The sequence below is a fragment of the Salvelinus fontinalis genome, chromosome 21 (assembly GCF_029448725.1).
Source record: "Salvelinus fontinalis isolate EN_2023a chromosome 21, ASM2944872v1, whole genome shotgun sequence".
In the NCBI taxonomy this organism is placed as follows: Eukaryota; Metazoa; Chordata; class Actinopteri; order Salmoniformes; family Salmonidae; genus Salvelinus; species Salvelinus fontinalis.
Genome location: NC_074685.1, coordinates 45,771,656 through 45,789,648, shown reverse-complemented (window position 1 = coordinate 45,789,648; position 17,993 = coordinate 45,771,656). Strand labels below are relative to the sequence as shown.

At 44.7% G+C, this 17,993-nt stretch overlaps 1 protein-coding gene across 3 annotated transcripts in view; it reads right to left on the bottom strand.

The window, feature by feature from the left end:
• Positions 1 to 5,796: 5,796 nt before the first annotated feature.
• Positions 5,797 to 17,993, bottom strand: part of map3k1 (mitogen-activated protein kinase kinase kinase 1, E3 ubiquitin protein ligase) — a 59,261-nt gene continuing 47,064 nt past the window's right edge. For all 3 annotated transcript variants that reach the window (XM_055875469.1, XM_055875471.1, XM_055875472.1), the window contains exons 12-20: positions 17,523 to 17,614; positions 17,064 to 17,256; positions 14,836 to 16,246; positions 12,240 to 12,392; positions 11,730 to 11,892; positions 11,133 to 11,264; positions 10,033 to 10,175; positions 8,905 to 9,036; positions 5,797 to 8,539 (exon numbers count right to left, since the gene is read on the bottom strand). In XM_055875469.1, the coding sequence (XP_055731444.1) occupies positions 8,390 to 8,539; positions 8,905 to 9,036; positions 10,033 to 10,175; positions 11,133 to 11,264; positions 11,730 to 11,892; positions 12,240 to 12,392; positions 14,836 to 16,246; positions 17,064 to 17,256; positions 17,523 to 17,614 (2,569 nt within the window). In that variant the 3' untranslated portion in view covers positions 5,797 to 8,389. The remainder of the gene's footprint in view (positions 8,540 to 8,904; positions 9,037 to 10,032; positions 10,176 to 11,132; positions 11,265 to 11,729; positions 11,893 to 12,239; positions 12,393 to 14,835; positions 16,247 to 17,063; positions 17,257 to 17,522; positions 17,615 to 17,993) is intronic.

The following is a 17,993-nucleotide window of genomic DNA, read 5'->3' as shown; positions in this document are numbered from 1 at the left end:
TCGCTTTGATGAATATACCACTGTGCTTTGCGTGAATGCCCTCCCTTTCCGCATGACTGTGTGATCTCGCTTTCCGTGGCCGATGTGAGCGAAACATTAGAAACAGGTTAACAATCACAAGGCTGCCGGGCCAGGCGTAATACCAGGCTGTGTTCTCAAAGCATGCACAGATCAGCTGGCAAGTGTCATCACTGACATGTTCCTTGTCCCAGTCTGTTTCAAGTTGACCACTATTGTCCCTGTTAACAGGAGCTTGAAGGTAACCTTCCTAAATGACTATCACTCTGTAGCACTCACATCTGTAATTATGAAGTGCTTTGAAAGGCTGGTCATGACACTCCAACATCATCAAGTTTGCTGATGACACTACGGGGATAGGTCTGATCACTGACGGCGATGAGACAGCCTATAGCGAGGAGGTCAGAGATATAGCAGTGTGGTGCCAAGACAACAACCTCTCCATCAACGTCAGTAAGACCAAATAGCTGATCGTGGACTATAGGAGAAAGAGGGGAGAGCACGCACCCATCCACATCAATGGGGCTGTAGTGGAGTGGGTCGAGACCTCCAAGTTATTTGGCGCCCACATCACGAAGGACTTAAGATGGTCCACCCACTATGTCGTGAAAAGGGCACGGCAGCGCCTCTTCCCCCTCGGGAGGCTGAAAAGATTTGGCATGTGCCATCAGATCCTCAAAAAGTTCTACAGCTGCACCATCGAGTGCATCTTGACTGGCTGCATCACTGCTTGGTTTGGCAAATGCACCACCCTCGAACGCAAAGCGCTACAGAGGGTGGTGAGGACAACCCAGCACATCACTGGGGCCAAGCTCCCTGCCATCCAGGACCTCTATATCAGGCGGTGTCAGAGGAAGGCCCGAAAAATTGCCAAAGACTCCAGCCATAGACTGTCCACTCTACTACCGTCCGGCAAATGGTACCAGAGCGTCGGCTCTCGGACCAACAGGCTCAGAGACAGCTTCTAACCCCAAGCCATATGACTGCTAAATAGCCAGACTGCTATATAGTCAATTAATGATACCCTACGCACACTCATTAGACTATATATACACACCATATACACACTCACACACTACATTGACACTCCCACACATATTCACATTAACTACATACTCACATACATACACATACCAACAACACAAATGCACGAACACACTTTTACATTCATAATTTGCTGCTTATTATTATCTATTCTGATGCCTAGTCACTTTACCCCGCCTTCATGTACAAATCTAACTCAAATACCCCGTACATCTGCACATTGATCTGGTACTGGTACTCCCTGTATATAGCTGCACATTGATCTGGTACTGGTACTCCCTGTATATAGCTCCATATTGATCTGGTACTCCCTGTATATAGCTGCACATTGATCTGGTACTGGTACTCCCTGTATATAGCTGCATATTGATCTGGTACTCCCTGTATATAGCTGCATATTGATCTGGTACTCCCTGTATATAGCTGCACATTGATCTGGTACTGGTACTCCCTGTATATAGCTCCATATTGATCTGGTACTCCCTGTATATAGCTCCATATTGATCTGGTACTGGTACTCCCTGTATATAGCTGCATATTGATCTGGTACTCCCTGTATATAGCTGCACATTGATCTGGTACTGGTACTCCCTGTATATAGCTCCATATTGATCTGGTACTCCCTGTATATAGCTCCATATTGATCTGGTACTCCCTGTATATAGCTGCATATTGATCTGGTACTCCCTGTATATAGCTGCACATTGATCTGGTACTGGTACTCCCTGTATATAGCTCCATATTGATCTGGTACTCCCTGTATATAGCTGCATATTGATCTGGTACTCCCTTTATATAGCTGCACATTGATCTGCTACTGGTACTCCCTGGATATAGCTCCACATTGATCTGGTACTCCCTGTATATAGCTGCATATTGATCTGGTACTGGTACTCCCTGTATATAGCTGCATATTGATCTGGTACTCCCTGTATATAGCTCCATATTGATCTGGTACTCCCTGTATATAGCTCCACATTGATCTGGTACTCCCTGTATATAGTTCCACATTGATCTGGTACTGGTACTCCCTGTATATAGCTCCGCATTGATCTGGTACTGGTACTCCCTGTATATAGCTCCATATTGATCTGGTACTCCCTGTATATAGCTCCACATTGATCTGGTACTCCCTGTATATAGTTCCACATTGATCTGGTACTGGTACTCCCTGTATATAGCTGCACATAGATCTGGTACTGGTACTTCCTGTATATAGCTCCACATTGATCTGGTACTGGTACTCCCTGTATATAGCTGCATATTGATCTGGTACTGGTACTCCCTGTATATAGCTGCATATTGATCTGGTACTGGTACTCCCTGTATATAGCTGCATATTGATCTGGTACTCCCTGTATATAGCTGCATATTGATCTGGTACTGATACTCCCTGTATATAGCTGCACATTGATCTGGTACTGATACTCCCTGTATATAGCTCCACATTGATCTGGTACTCCCTGTATATAGCTGCATATTGATCTGGTACTCCCTGTATATAGCTGCATATTGATCTGGTACTCCCTGTATATAGCTGCACATTGATCTGGTACTGGTACTCCCTGTATATAGCTCCACATTGATCTCGTACTCCCTGTATATAGCTGCATATTGATCTGGTACTCCCTGTATATAGCTGCACATTGATCTGGTACTGGTACTCCCTGTATATAGCTCCATATTGATCTGGTAATCCCTGTATATAGCTGCATATTGATCTGGTACTTTGGCAGCGATTATAGCCTTGAGTCTTCTTGTGTTTAACGCTACAAGCTTGACACAAATGCATTTGGGGAGTTTCTCCCATTCTTCTCTGCAGATCCTCTCTAGCTCTGTCAGGGTGGATGGGGAGCATCGCTGCACAGCTATTTTCAGGTCTCTCCAGAGATGTTAGATTGGGTTCAAGTCCGGACTCTGGCTGGGCCACTCAAGGACATTCAGAGACTTGTCCCGAAGCCACTCCTGCGTTGTTTTGGCTGCTTAGGGTTGTTGTCCTGTTGGAAGGTGAACCTTCACCCCAATCTGAGGTCCTGAGCACTATGGAGCAGGTTTTCATCAAGGATCTCTCTGTACTTTGCTCCGTTTATCTTTCCCTCGATCAAGACTAGTCTCCATCCAGACGTGACACTTGGCATTCAGGCCAAATAGTTGAATCTTCGTTTCACCAGACCAGAGAATCTTGTTTCTCATGGTCAGAGTCCTTTAGGTGCCTTTTGGCAAACTCAAAGCGAGCTGTCGTGTGCCTTTTACTCAGGAGTGGCTTCCTTCTGGCCACTCTACAATAAATGCCTGATTTGTGGAGTGCTGCAAAGATGGTTGTCCTTCTGGAAGGTTCTCCCATCTACACAGAGGAACTCTGGAGCTGTGTCAGAGTGACCATCGGGTTCTTGGTCACATCCCTGACCAAGGCCCTTCTCCCCTGATTGCTCAGTTTGGCCAGCCGGACAGCTGTAGGAAGAGTCTTGGTAGTTCCAAACTTCTTCCATTTAAGAATGATGGAGGCCACTGTGTTCTTTGGTACCCTTCTCCAGATCTGTGCCTTGAATCAATCCTGTCTTGGTGCTCTACACACAATTTCTTCGACGACATGGCTTGGTTTTTGCTCTGACATTCACTGTCAACTGTGGGATCTTATATAGACAGGTGTGTATCTTTCCAAACCATGTCCAATCAATTGAATTTACCACAGGTGGACTCCAATCAAGTTGTAAAAACATCTAAAGGACGATCAATGGAAACAGGATGCACCTGAGATTCATTTTGAGTCTCATAGCAAATGGTCTGAATACTTACGTAAATACATTTGCAAAAAAATTTTTTTTTACTTTTTGCTTTGTCACATTTCAGCCTCAGCAATCTACACACAATACACCATAATGACAAAGCAAAAACAGTTTAGAAATTTTTGCAAATGTATTAAAAATAAAAAACAGAAATACCTTATTTACATAAGTATTCAGACCCTTTGCTATGAGATTCGCAATTGAGCTCAGGTGCATCATGTGTGGAGATGGGAGAACCTTCCAGAAGGACAACCAGGGTCTGGGAGACTAGTCAGGATAGAGGGAAAGATGAACAGAACAACGTACAGAGAGATCCTTAATGAAAACCTGATCCAGGTTCACCTTCCAAAAGGACAAGGACCCTAAGCACACAGCCAAGACAACGCAGGAGTGGCTTCGGGACAACTCCTTGAGTTTCCCAGCCAGAGCCCGGACTTGAATCCGATCGAACATCTCTGGAGAGACCTGAAATAGCTGTGCAGCAACGCTCCCCATCCAACCTGGCAGAACTTGAGAGGATCTGCAGAGAAGAATGGGAGAAACTCCCCAAATACAGGTGTGCCAAGCTTGTAGCGTCATACCCAAGACTTGAGGCTGTAATCGCTGACAAAGGTGCTTAAACAAAGTACTGAGAAAAGGGTCTGAATACAAATACTTATGTAAACATGATTTGTTTATTATTTATGAACTACCAAAGATTTCTAAAACCTATTTTTGCTTTGTCATTATGGGGTGTTGTGTAGATTGAAATGAAACGTAAAAGAGCAATTTCCCAAGCAAGAATTTAGCTAGGACTGTCTGGGAGTGGTCTGAGTGGGGAAACTGAAAACTAGCTGTTATTGGCAGAGGGGTTAAGAACTGTCATTTCTTATTTATTCCATTAACTCATTTACTGCCTGGTGATGTCATCAGGCAGTCATAAACTCCATCCCAACAAAACAGGTTGAAATTTCAGGTCTTTTCAAACAGTTCTTACTTACACTTTTATATGTACATTTTTTTTTTGTCACTTTGGGTTTTTGAAAAGCGTGTTACATTTAAAAAATATATATTATTATTGAAGTAGACAAGGCATGTCTTGGTTGAATAGACTTTTAGGCCAGTATTCCAGAGTGACTTGTACTGAACCAACTGACAGCTCCATCTCCAACACAACCACCAGTAGGCCTGTGTCAGTCTGGAATTCTGGAGGACCTTAACGGGCATGTTCTCCTCCTGAATGCGTGCCGCCATAGAAATATAATGAATACAACGAGTGTCCCCATTCCACAAACACTCTTTTGCTTGTTTCAGCAAGGAGCAACAAAGTTTCATCATGTTCTTAACCATGTTACAGCAGAAACTGACTCAACCGCAAGAACCAGTCTTCAGTTAAACGTTTGACGGTTATTTTCCTTTCATGGCAGTCTTCATCCATAACTGGCGGTTCCGCGGTAATTGTGCTAGCCCTATCCTCCAGAACAAGTCCTACCACATGATGCTTTCAAGGAAAGTGTTCATGGTTTTGATAGGCCTTCATCTAAGAGTTATATGCCTCTTTGTCCTGTACTGACTAGTTATTTAACCTTATTTAACTAGGCAAGTCAGTTAAGAACAAATTCTTATTTTCAATGACGGCCTATCTGCCTTGTTCAGGGGCAGAAAGACAGATTTATTTTTACCTTGTCAGCTCGGGATTAGATCTTGCAACCTTTCAGTCCAACGCTCTAACCACTAGGCTACCTGTCGCCCACAGTTAAGGATCTATCTCAGATGACAAGGTTTTATTTAACCCTCATTTTAAAAAAGGAAGACATAGGTTGGACTGAATAGCACCGGCATTCTGAAGTAGAGGTTGCTCTAACTCATAGTAAAGTCAAGGATACTCGTCTGTACGCCCATTGATAAACTGAACACAGTAGTTATGTGGTTCTGAGGCTTTGACAAAGAATTGACAGGAGGAACAAGAAACCTTTTTCCCAATTTTTTGTTTATTTACCATAAAGACAAACACCAAAATAAGTTCCAATTTATGCAATAAAATGCTTAGAATGGGGTAAAAATTGTAATAATTAAAATATCTTGATACATTTTAACTTACAGGATACAGCTTAAGCCATTTTTTTTCTAAATCCAGAGATTTCATGAGTTTATTTGCACAGTAAAGGTGCTAATATAAGTTAGCCCTTAAGCCCTGAAAATCTTTGAAGAAAAAAAAACGAAGTAAAAAAAAAGATTATATATATATATATATTGAGAAAGTGAACTTTGGTAGAAGAGACTCTATAGGACACCTGAGGTAGTAGAGACTGGAATAAAACAGCAAGATGTTTTTTTACAAATAAAAAAAGTACCACCAAGTGACACAGGAAACAATTTCACACAAATTTCAGTCCAGCTTAGATCCAAAAAAAGCACATAAGATTACATCACATCAGCATAAAATAAGACAAAATAGATAAAGACCAGCAAGCTGGCTGAGACACAGGTGGACAAGAGGATTCCGAAGGCATTAAGAGATTGGTAAGAATTATAGACATGACAAATTGAAGTAATACTGATTAGCTTTTATGAATGACAGAAACAGATTTTTCTTCCAGTATATAAAAAAGACCAGAGTGCATAACTTTAAAGCTTTTAAAAAGGCATAAGAAAAATAACCCGAAGCAGGAACAAAAATAAAATGGAAAAGAGTGTGGTATAAAAATACAGTCAAGTACAATCATTTTAGCTACCAAACTTCACATGTATTTACATTTAACTCTTCAAGCTTGATCAGCTTGTACTCCACGTAAAGAATAGGATATGTTTTAAATAGATTACATTTTCTGCTTAAAAAAAGGAATTTTTGAAATTGTCTCAAACCCTTGCCATTAAGAGATTCCAAATAAAATAGCAATTAAATGCATATTCCCCATTTAAAAAAAGGTTGAATTTGGAAACATTCTACATCTTAATTATCATCCTTTTACTTTCTTAATAGATTACAACCAGAACAACAACACTTGGAGAGTTATAGTTCATAAATTAACACCATTTAGGAACATGTTTGAGAATTCTAATCAAAAAGAGATGGTAAAACATTTAAGCAGAAAAGTCAGCCTTAAATCAGAGAAATATCCCTCCACCAAAAATAAAAAAACATTGTACAGCATTTATATTCATTATATAGAGTATCCACAATGGAAAATAGAAGAGTCATAGAAAACCTCAGATGTACATGGATTTTATAACAATTTGTTTTAAAAATAGAGCCAAGATAAAAAATAAAAATATATAAATTGTTGAATTGTAGCGTGACATTCTACAAAGGAACAGCACCAGAAGAATGGTAGATCAATATTGAATATAGCGGGTTTGAATGTATGGACACAGCATTTAGGGCTCATAAAATGATTAAAAAACGCTAAAATATGTGCCATGCACATGGCTCAATTGTAACAGCGAGAGTTAAGAGACCAACAGGGTGTTTTCATTTTAACAGTGTGGTACGACATCAAAATGTTGTTCGGAAAACTTACGCCCATACACAATAAATGTCTCAATCTCTTAAGGATAGCTTTGAATATACAATAACACCCCAAAAATATATCGATATCTTTTTGGGGTGTTATTATATATATATATAAAATCATAACTTCATACATGGGATCTTTCTATCTAAAAAATAAAATAAAATCAAACAAAATAACATTTGAGACAATACGGGCATCATAAGCGTTCACATTCAGCGTTATGCTAGCCAAACTAGCAATGTTTCTGTTAGATATATCACCGCTCCCTGAAATACTTAAGTAATCTTCATGATTATTCAACTAAGCTTTATGGCCCAACAGTAAAATGCACATCTTAAAGGCATCTTTATAGAAATGCAGTTATGCACAAATTCAACCAATTAAAACTGCTTCATTATGCCTTTCTTCTACACATAGGATACTCTAAAAACAAAAACCGAGTCGGAAACTTATGACCCGACGTTACAACATAACAGTGATAAAAACCATTTTACTCCGTCGTCTCCAGATTGCGGTTCTAAGGACTTATTTGTTGACTCACGGGGGTTAAAATGGGAAGAAGAACTTCTCGAAACCATTGCAAAATGGCTACCAAAGTGCTGACGGAACCATTTCTTTACCAGAACAGAGGCTTGATAAAACAGAGCAATACAGACTACAGTATACCAACATGGCACTAACTAAGAAAGCACCGTTTTCGTAGTAGAACGTTTGCGACTCGCTTTTTGCATTTTGTGCTAAGGTACAGCAGTTTGAGGCCATAGTAGTAGAGTGGGAGGGTATTACCCAGGTATCCCATCCATCCCAGGCCCTCCACTCATGACTGGGGGCAGTTTGGTGTGGATGGAGGGCGGTCTGGGGTTAGGGAGGCTGGTCTGGGGTGGATAAAGGGCGGTCTGGGGTTAGGTAGGCTGGTCTTGTGTTATGGAGGCTGGTCTGATTGTCAGCGGTGGGAGGAGGAGAGAAAAGCAGGCAGGCTGGCTGGGCCTTCAGTAGTAGACACTATGGGATAGTGAGGCTAGGGGGACTGTGGGAGGATGTTGGGGACTACCAGTTGAGGCGGAAGACGGGGTGCTTGAGGAGTTCCCTGGATGGGGGCCGGTCGGCAGGCTGCAGCTCAAGGCAGCGCAGGGTGACGTCCCTCAGGCCAGGGGTCAGTTGGGGAGGGATGGAGGGCGCCGTGGTGGCACTCGCAATCTGGGGGAGGGAGGGTGAGGTCATGCTACTGTTGAAACCCAATCAACTTTTGGATGAAACAGGCCAATAGGGTGCTTTTTCTGGTATATGTATTTTACAGCTCTACATGTACGTCAATCCTAAAACAGTAATGTTGTGCCAATTCCATCGAGTGATGTAAAACACTGACTGTGGTTTTTAGTGGGTCACATATTCAATGGTAACGTTAAAAAGTACTAATAACATTTCTAGGTATAGGATATTTCTGGTCGTGAAGACACATTGATCACATAAAAAAAAAAAAAAAAGTATTTATCACTTATCTAACTGAATAGACATGGTTTCCTTAAAATCTAACTTTGTGGCTGTGCTTGTATTGGTGGCACCTTGAATATGAGAGCGAGGTGGTTGGAGTGTTTCTCTGCGTTCCAGGGGGGCTTGGCACACGACATCTCGATGATGGCACAGCCCACACTCCACACGTCACAGCTCCGGCCGTACTGCTGTCCACGCAGCACCTGCAGAGTCAACCGTACACAGAAAGGTATCAACATATGGACAACTGCGTGACGTTTATTGAATTTAAGCCTTTACTGCACGCGCCCACTACACACACTTAACTCTACTCCATTCATAGTCTAGCATTTGCAAATAGCAGCAGAAAGGACTGAAATGGCAAGTCATTGTTTTATAGCACTTGACTGGGTGTTGTTGAGGAGTGGCATAGTTACACAACAGACACTTTTTGGTGGATGGACACACAACGTCAAACCAAAAAGAGTTAAATGTATTACGGAGCCTCCCATAGGCGGGCATTATGTTTTGTTGTGTCTATTTAGTTACCCTGTTTCTACATTTGTCACATGACTATGGCTTCAATTTATTCCCAGGCCAAATCTAGCTTTCGTACGTATGGGGAAGGCCATTTAAAATGTCGTTGGATTCCGACAAAGCTTTTTTCCGGCGGTGAAACCCAGCCGCCATTATACGGGCCATTCAGAGTCACGTGTTCGCTACGGAAGTGAATTAAAGTGGATTTAGATTTCTCAGTAACTCCCAAATGTTAGAGCATTTTAATCCCCTTTGAAAGAGAAGGCCCCCACAATGGAGGCCGACCCCTTAATGTCTTGTTATTGTAGTGGCTCCCAAAACCTTGTTTAATTAGGAGGGAGTTCAACTGCCCAGGCCTCCCACAGCATGACAGCCCAGTTTAATACCAGCATGATCAGGGCCCTCTTCAAAACGAACAGCCCCCACAGAAGGCTAATGCTTCGGCTTCTACCTCTTTCAGACCCTCTCCACAAAGAGTATACAGAGGACTGGGGGTTTTGATCTTAGGACATTGGTTTAAGTGGCGGAATTTACTCGTTTTATGCGAGCCATCACTTGTGTGTGTTAGGCTGTGTCTGAAATTCACTATGGCTCCAGTCAAAAGGATTGCACTATAAAGGCCGGGAACAGAATGCTAATTCTAAAACGCAGATTTACTCTCTCTCCCTTTCATCCATGCGTACCTCTGGGGCCATGAAGGCAATGGTTCCCAGGAGTTGGCCCTGGAACTCCCCTGCTCCAGTGCCCTTGGAGGCCAGTCTGGCTGCAGCACCAAAGTCAGCTATCCTCAGCCTCTGACCTGTGCTGTCAATCAGCAGGTTGGCACCTGGAGGAAACAGGGGGAGAGAAGGTGAGTTATAGTATGCCATAACAGGAGAGGTAGGGTGAGGTGTGTTCTGACTAGTCACCCAGTAGTTAGTCTCTAGTTAGTTATTCCTGACCAGTACACACCCAGTAGTCAGTCTCTAGTTAGTTATTCCTGACCAGTACAAACCCAGTAGTCAGTCTCTAGTTAATTATTCCTGTCCTGTATAAACCCAGTAGCCAGTTATTCCTGTCCTGTATAAACCCAGTAGTCAGTCTCTAGTTAATTATTCCTGTCCTGTATAAACCCAGTAGTCAGTCTCTAGTTAGTTATTCCTGACCAGTACAAACCCAGTAGTCAGTCTCTAGTTAATTATTCCTGTCCTGTACAAACCCAGTAGTCAGTCTCTAGTTAGTTATTCCTGACCAGTACAAACCCAGTAGTCAGTCTCTAGTTAATTATTCCTGTCCTGTATAAACCCAGTAGTCAGTTATTCCTGTCCTGTATAAACCCAGTAGTCAGTCTCTAGTTAATTATTCCTGTCCTGTACAAACCCAGTAGTCAGTCTCTAGTTAGTTATTCCTGACCTGTCTAGTACAAACCCAGTAGTCAGTCTCTAGTTAATTATTCCTGACCAGTACAAACCCAGTAGTCAGTCTCTAGCTAATTATTCCTGACCAGTACAAAGCCAGTAGTCAGTCTCTAGTTAATTATTCCTGACCAGTCCAGTACAAACCACAAGCCCTTATTATAGTTTCTTATTTCTACACTACATTTGTCCTTTAGCAGACGCTCTTAGGCAGAGCGACTTACAGCAGCAGTTACTTACCACTCAGTCTCCAAAGTTCCACCCGGAAAAAGATGAAACACATGGAATGAGTGTGTTCCCTGAGAGCCCACCTTGAACCCTGCGACAGGCAGCTCAATAGCAGCAGGGACTTCCTGTGCGCTGGAGGGCGTGTATGTGTGTGCCCTCACCTTTGATGTCTCTGTGGATGATCTGGTTCTCGTGGAGGTAGGCCAGGCCTCGGAGCAGCTGCTCCGTGTAGTTGATGATCACAGCCTCCTTGAAGGCTCCATACTTGTTCAGGAGATGGGACACACTGCCACCTGGACACAACAGAGAGAGGATCAACCCATGAAATATAATGACTATTTATCCTATTAATGGTACACCCAGTACTTCTATTTCTACGGGAGCAACATATGTGATTGTTATAGGAGGAAATTTATAGTAGGGATGTGGTCAAAAGTTACAATATCTACTATCAAGTTCAACTTCTGGTTAGTTCCAATTGGACATGACTTGTCTTATTTACATACAGGAAGTTAATGCTGCTGATACATATTCATCACTCATTAAAGGTTCAATTTCTATTTTATGTACCCAGTTCTGAAAAGTTGAATAAATACAAAATGAAATCACATCAAAGATAAAAAGCAAGAAAACAAAAATCTATCAAATTTATATATTTTTTAAATCAACTAAACCAAAAAAAACATCCAAGTCAATTAAGGCTTTTTTCAACGTGGGATATCATCATCATCATCAGCAGCAGAGGAGGAGGTCGTTACCTGCCATCCACTCCACCATCAGGTTGTAGTTGCTCTTCTCGCAGGTGGCCCCCAGCATACGGATGATGTTGGGGTGGTTGAGGTGGGCCATCATCCGGATCTCCTCCCTCAGAGCAGTCACCACCTCCTCTTGCTCCGACGATGTGTTCCTGATGTAGGTCACCTATAGTCGGGGAGGACATGCATACACAGGGTTTTCAGGGGAAGAGAGCTGGACATTCTCTTTATGGGCAACATCTCAGTTTGAGATCACTAGCTAAAATGAAGTCACAACTCTGACATGGAATCCCCAGAGTTTCTGCACCAGGGAACACAAGAGACCCATAGGCCCCACCTAGCAACAACACCTAGACCTTATTCCCTAAACACAAAGCATTGAATAGGTATACATGTGCTATGGTAAGAGCTCTGACTGGCTAGGACACATTTTTATAACCATCTATTTCTCTGACATCAACAGGTGTGTATCAGGGCAGACATCTGTGGTTGCCATGTGTCTCCTCTTCTCACCTGTTTGACGGCCATCAGGGTGCCAGTGCCCACGTCCTGGGCCTGGTAGCAGGAGGAGAAGGCCCCCAGGCCAATCTGCTGGCCCTTCAGCCACTCCTGGCCCTCCCTGTAGGGCTGCTTGGCTTTGGTATGGCCAGGCAGTGTCTCTGGAGTCTGGGGAAGCATGGGATGACAACACGTCAGTATGACACACACATACATACATACCTGAAGTCGGAGGTTTACATACACCTTAGCCAGATACATTTAAACTCGGTTTCACAATTCCTGACATTTAATCCTAGTAAGAATTCCCTGTTTTAGGTCAGTTAGGATCACCACTTTATTTTAAGAATGTGAAATGTCAGAACAATAATAGAGAATTATTTCTCTCATCACATTCCCAGTGGGTTAGAAGTTTACATACACTCAATTAGTATTTGGTAGCATTGCATTTAAATTGTTTAACTTGGGTCAAACGTTTCAGGTAGCCTTCCACAAGCTCCCCACAATAAGTTGGGTGAATTTTTGGCCCATTCCTCCTGACAGAACTGGTGTAACTGAGTCAGGTATGAAGGCCTCCTTGCTTGCGCACGCTTTTTAAGTTCTGCCCACAAATGTTCTATGCGATTGAGGTCAGGGCTTTGTGATGGCCACTCCAATACCTTGACTTCGTTGTCCTTAAGCCATTTTGCAAGTATGCTTGGGGTCATTGTCCATTTGGAAGACCCATTTGCGACCGAGCTTTAACTTCTTGACTGATGTCTTGATGTTGCTTCAATATATCCACATAATTCTCCCTCCCCATGATGCCATCTATTTTGTGAAGTGCACCAGTCCCTCCTGCAGGAAAGCACCCCCACAACATGCTGCCACCCCCGTGCTTCACGGTTGGGATGGTGTTCTTCGGCTTGCAAGCCTCACCCTTTTTCCTCCAAACATAACGATGGTCATTATGGCCAAACAGTTCTATTTTTGTTTCATCAGACCAGAGGACATTTCTCAAAAAAGTACGATCTTTGTCCCCATGTGCAATTGCAAACCGTAGTGTGGCTTTTTTATGGCGGTTTTGGAGCAGTGGCTTCTTCCTTGCTGAGCGGCCTTTCAGGTTATGTCGTTATAGGACTCGTTTAACTGTGGATATAGATACTTTTGTACCCGTTTCCTCCAGCATCTTCACAAGGTCCTTTGCTGTTGTTCTGGGATTGATTGCCACTTTTTGCACCAAAGTACGTTCATCTCTAGGAGACAGAACGCGTCTCCTTCCTGAGCGGTATGACGGCTGCGTGATCCCATGGTGTTTGTACTTGCGTACTATTGTTTGTACAGATGAACATGGTACCTTCAGGCCTTTGGAAATTGCTCCCAAGGATGAACCAGACTTGTGGAGGTCTACTATTTTTTTTCTGAGGTCTTGGCTGATTTCTTTTGATTTTCCCATGATGTCAAGCAAAGAGGCACTGAGTTTGAAGGTAGGGCTTGAAATATATCCACAGGTACAACTCCAATTGACTCAAATGAAGTCAATTAGCCTATCAGAAGCTTCTAAAGCCATGACATAATTTTCTGGAATTTTCCAAGCTGTTTAAAGGCACAGTCAACTTAGTGTATGTCAACTTCTGACCCACTGGAATTGTGATACAGTGAATTATAAGTGAAATAATCTGTCTGTAAACAATTGTTGGAAATATTACCTGTGTCGTGCACAAAGTAGATGTCCTAACCGACTTGTCAAAACTATAGTTTGTTAACAAGAAATTTGTGGAGTGGTTGAAAAACGAGTTAATGACTCCAACCTAAGTGTATGTAAACTTCCGACTTCAACTGTACACACACACACACACACCTTCAAATGAGTGGATTCGACTATTTCAGCCACACAGGTGTATAAAATCAAGCACACAGCCAATCTCCACTGACAAAGATTGGCAGTAAAATGGCGCTTACTGAAGACCTCAGTGACTTTCAATGTGGCACTGTCAATTTCTGCCCTTCTAGAGCTTCCCTGGTCAACTAAGTGCTGTTATTGTGAAGTGGAAACGTCTAGGAGCAACAACGGCTCAGCCGTGAAGTGGTAGGCTTCCCACAGCCAGCATGTGTATAGGTAATAGGCCTAGTACCACACACACGCTGTGGTTTAGATTTAGGTCTTCAGTCAACATTGGCAGGTTGATATGAATGATTATTCCCATGTATTCTCTGACCTTGGGTGTGACAATGTTCTCTATGCGGCAGCGTAGCCTAGTGGTTCGAGCGTTGGACTATTAACCGAAAGGTTGCAAGATCGAATCCCCCAGCTGACAAGGTAGAAATCTGTCGTTCTGCCCCTGAACAAGGCAGTTAACCCACTGTTCCTAGGCCGTCATTGAAAATAAGAATTTGTTCTTAACTGACTTGCCTAGTAAAATAAAGGTACAAATGATATGTTATTTATTAAGCCAGTTACTGGGGCAGTTTCCTGGGCACAAATTAAGCCTAGTCCTGGAGAAAAAGGAAGCTCAATGGAGAAACATAAGGCTTAATTTGTGTCTGGGAAACTGCCCTTTTGTTTAGGGAACACTGAGGAAGTCTAAAGCCTTGTAAGGACATATGTTATTGAAGGTGCACATTGACTCACATCTGCCTGGATGATGATGATGTCCTGGTCTTTATCCACCTGCAGCTGGGGGATGATGGGCAGCGCATCCTGCGACTCTGACATGGCCATAACTACGGCCAGCGCCGCCTCCTCCTCCGCCTCCATCTTCTCCTTGCACTTCTGGTGCTGTGTCACGTCCTCGCTGTACATCCCCACCTCTCCCCCTCCTCCCGGCCCGTCCCCAGCCCGCTCCGGCGACAGCACGGCCACCTCCGACTGGAACGTGACGGTGGTGGTGTCACCAGCAACGGGCAAAGATGCTTCCAGGAGGTCTTCCATGGAGGAGTTGAGCTCAGCAGAGGCATCCAGTCCACGGAACTTCTCTTCCACAGGGGTGAAGCAGCTGTCCTCGCTGCTGATGAGGGTGGTGGCACCCCCCATGTGGCCCCCTGTGGAGGGGCCTTCACCTCCGGAGGCGCTGGTGGAGAGGCTGGGCGATTCCCCCTGGAGGTCCAGCTTCATGCCCATCTTGGCGGCTCTTAAAGTGGGCGAGGTGCAGAGGGTCTTGGCCCCCTCGGAGGGGGTGGGTCGGGAGGGCTTTGGTCTGTGGATCTGGCTGGAGGGGAGGGGTCGAGCCTGGGTGAAACAGGGGGAGGGGAGCTGCTTCTCTGGGTCCTTGTTGCTGAAGGGCTTCTGCTGGGGAAACCTGCGCTGGGCGCCTGGAGAGCCGGAGGAAGTAGAGGGGGCAGTTGACGCTAGCTTGCTGGGGACGAAGCTCTGGGGCCGGGGTTTGGTACTGCTGTCAGGGCCTGGGAAGGAGGGGGGAGGGTGGGAGGCGGAGGGCGAGGGGAGGCTGGGGGTTTGGCTGGAAGGCGTAGAGTTCAGGCACTGGCTGAGGGGGCGGTTACGCGCCTGAACGGGGGGCTTTGGGTGCTCGGCCAGGGCCCCACCGCACGTGGAAGTGGCCATATTGGGACGCCCAGCGCTAGTTGAGATGGCCGCTAACCTCTCACTTATATCCTCAGGACTCGCTCCCAGGTTGCCAGAGAAACCTCTCCCTCCCTTCCCACTGGTCATCTGGACCGTATGCGTCGGGGTGTTGCTCTCGGTCACGTTGGGCGAGTTCTGAGGCGCGGAGGGCTCAAGGAAGGCGGCGCTTGCCCGTTGGTGCGCCTCGCTGGCGCTGTGCTCCATGCTCTCCAGACCCAGGTTGATGGCGTCCAGGATGTCCATCTCCTCGGCGATGGCGAGCAGGCGGCGGCGCATGCGGGCGTAGTGAGTGGAGCTGGTGACGCTCAGCATGTCCAGGAGCTTGACGAAGATGTGCGGCACGCGGGCCACCATGCGCGCGGCGCTCAGGAACACGCGGCGAGACAGCTTGCCCACCATAGAGTGGGAGTTGTCGATAGACTGCAGTGAGAAGCTCAGTAAGGGGAGCAGCTTCTGATACCTGGACAGAGGAACAGGAGAAGGACAACTTAAAAGGCTGTAGCTTTCTATTCCCTATAGTACACTCTCTTGCAATAAAAATCACTGTGTGAGATATAAAGACACGATTCAAGGAAGTGTTATCCAGACCCGCGTTTGGTCATCACGAGTCTACATATTTTAACTTAGAATTAAAAATATTTTAATTACCATGTCATCAACATTAAGAACAGACCAAACTACTGAATTACAAGCTACAAACCAGGACACCATTTTTAATAAAGTTAGGAGTGTTTATTAATAGCAATACCCAAAGAATCCATAATAGCACATTAGGCCCCTTAATGAACTTCCCAAGCAGTCAGAGTAATGGGCCAGGTCAAGGCAATGTATCCAAGGCTACGCACTCAAGCGTACAAGGTTTTGACTTTGTCTAGGTGATCGAGGCTATACCAGGACAAGATCACCATATCAATGCTGTGAGCCCAAGGCTACGTGACTACAAGATCCAAACTACTAAGTCAGGGAAATATCACTGGGCACAACGCTCATCCCTGTGGCACTCCTCTCCCAGGGAGTCAGACTCGAGTCAGCAGCTAGGTGAATCAGGCTCATCCCTGTGGCACTCCTCTCCCAGGGAGTCAGACTCGAGTCAGCATCTAGGTGAATCAGGCTCATCCCTGTGGCACTCCTCTCCCAGGGAGTCAGACTCGAGTCAGCATCTAGGTGAATCAGGCTCATCCCTGTGGCACTCCTCTCCCAGGGAGTCAGACTCGAGTCAGCAGCTAGGTGAATCAGGCTATACAAGAACAAGTCTAGAAGAGGAGAAGATTGCGTACCTATCCCCCAGGGTCTGAGACTGGTGCCAGTCCCCTCCGGAGACGATGTGGGGGTAGAACTCAGCAGGGAACTCCAGCAGGAGCCTGTCAATCAGACACAGACGGCCCAGCAGGGCCTGCCAGTTATTGGCCTCCGTCTGGGGCCCCAGGATGCAGTTCAAGACATAGTCCACCCCGCCAATACCGATGGACCCTGAGAGAGATGGATAGGGAGAGACGCTTACAATGAGTTGGCAGTTGGATGTTGAGGACCTACGCACCTGGGCATTAATGGCCAGATGGATATTGAGTATTAGACAAGTGGCATATTTACTGTTGTTGAGAAGAAGAAAAAAAACACTTAAGACAACAGATATAGTCAAAGTCGCATATATAAATTGTGGTGAGTATGTGATATGGGGTGAATAATACATTCCCACTGATAACCCAGAGGGGCTGCATGGGATTTGTACCTCTTACCTGCTTTGAGGATCTCTCTACCCACAGCCAGCTCTCCCAGCTGGCCTTTACACAGCTCCAGTAGTGTGGACACCGACAGCTGGCTGGTACGACTGGACACGACACTCAGAATTAATGTCCATGCTAGACTGCTAATGGCCGTCATTCATACTCTAACTTTTATACAGTGTGTTATCTCTCGTGGACAGACTACGTTAACATTCTGACCAAATGAAGCAACATTTTAGTTCTGGCTTAAACGAGATTATACAGTGTGCAACATAGACCTACTGAAATGAGACAGGAATCATGGAAATCTGTTGACTAACAGTATTATACCACAAGTAAAGGTGCCCATATTTGAGTCAGTTCTTAGAGATATACAGTATATCATGGAAATGTATATCTGAACCTGGAAGCCAGTTCCACTGCTGATTTTCATTGTTCCCCTCTGATCAGTGACTGATTTACACCAAGTGGGTGCAATTAATT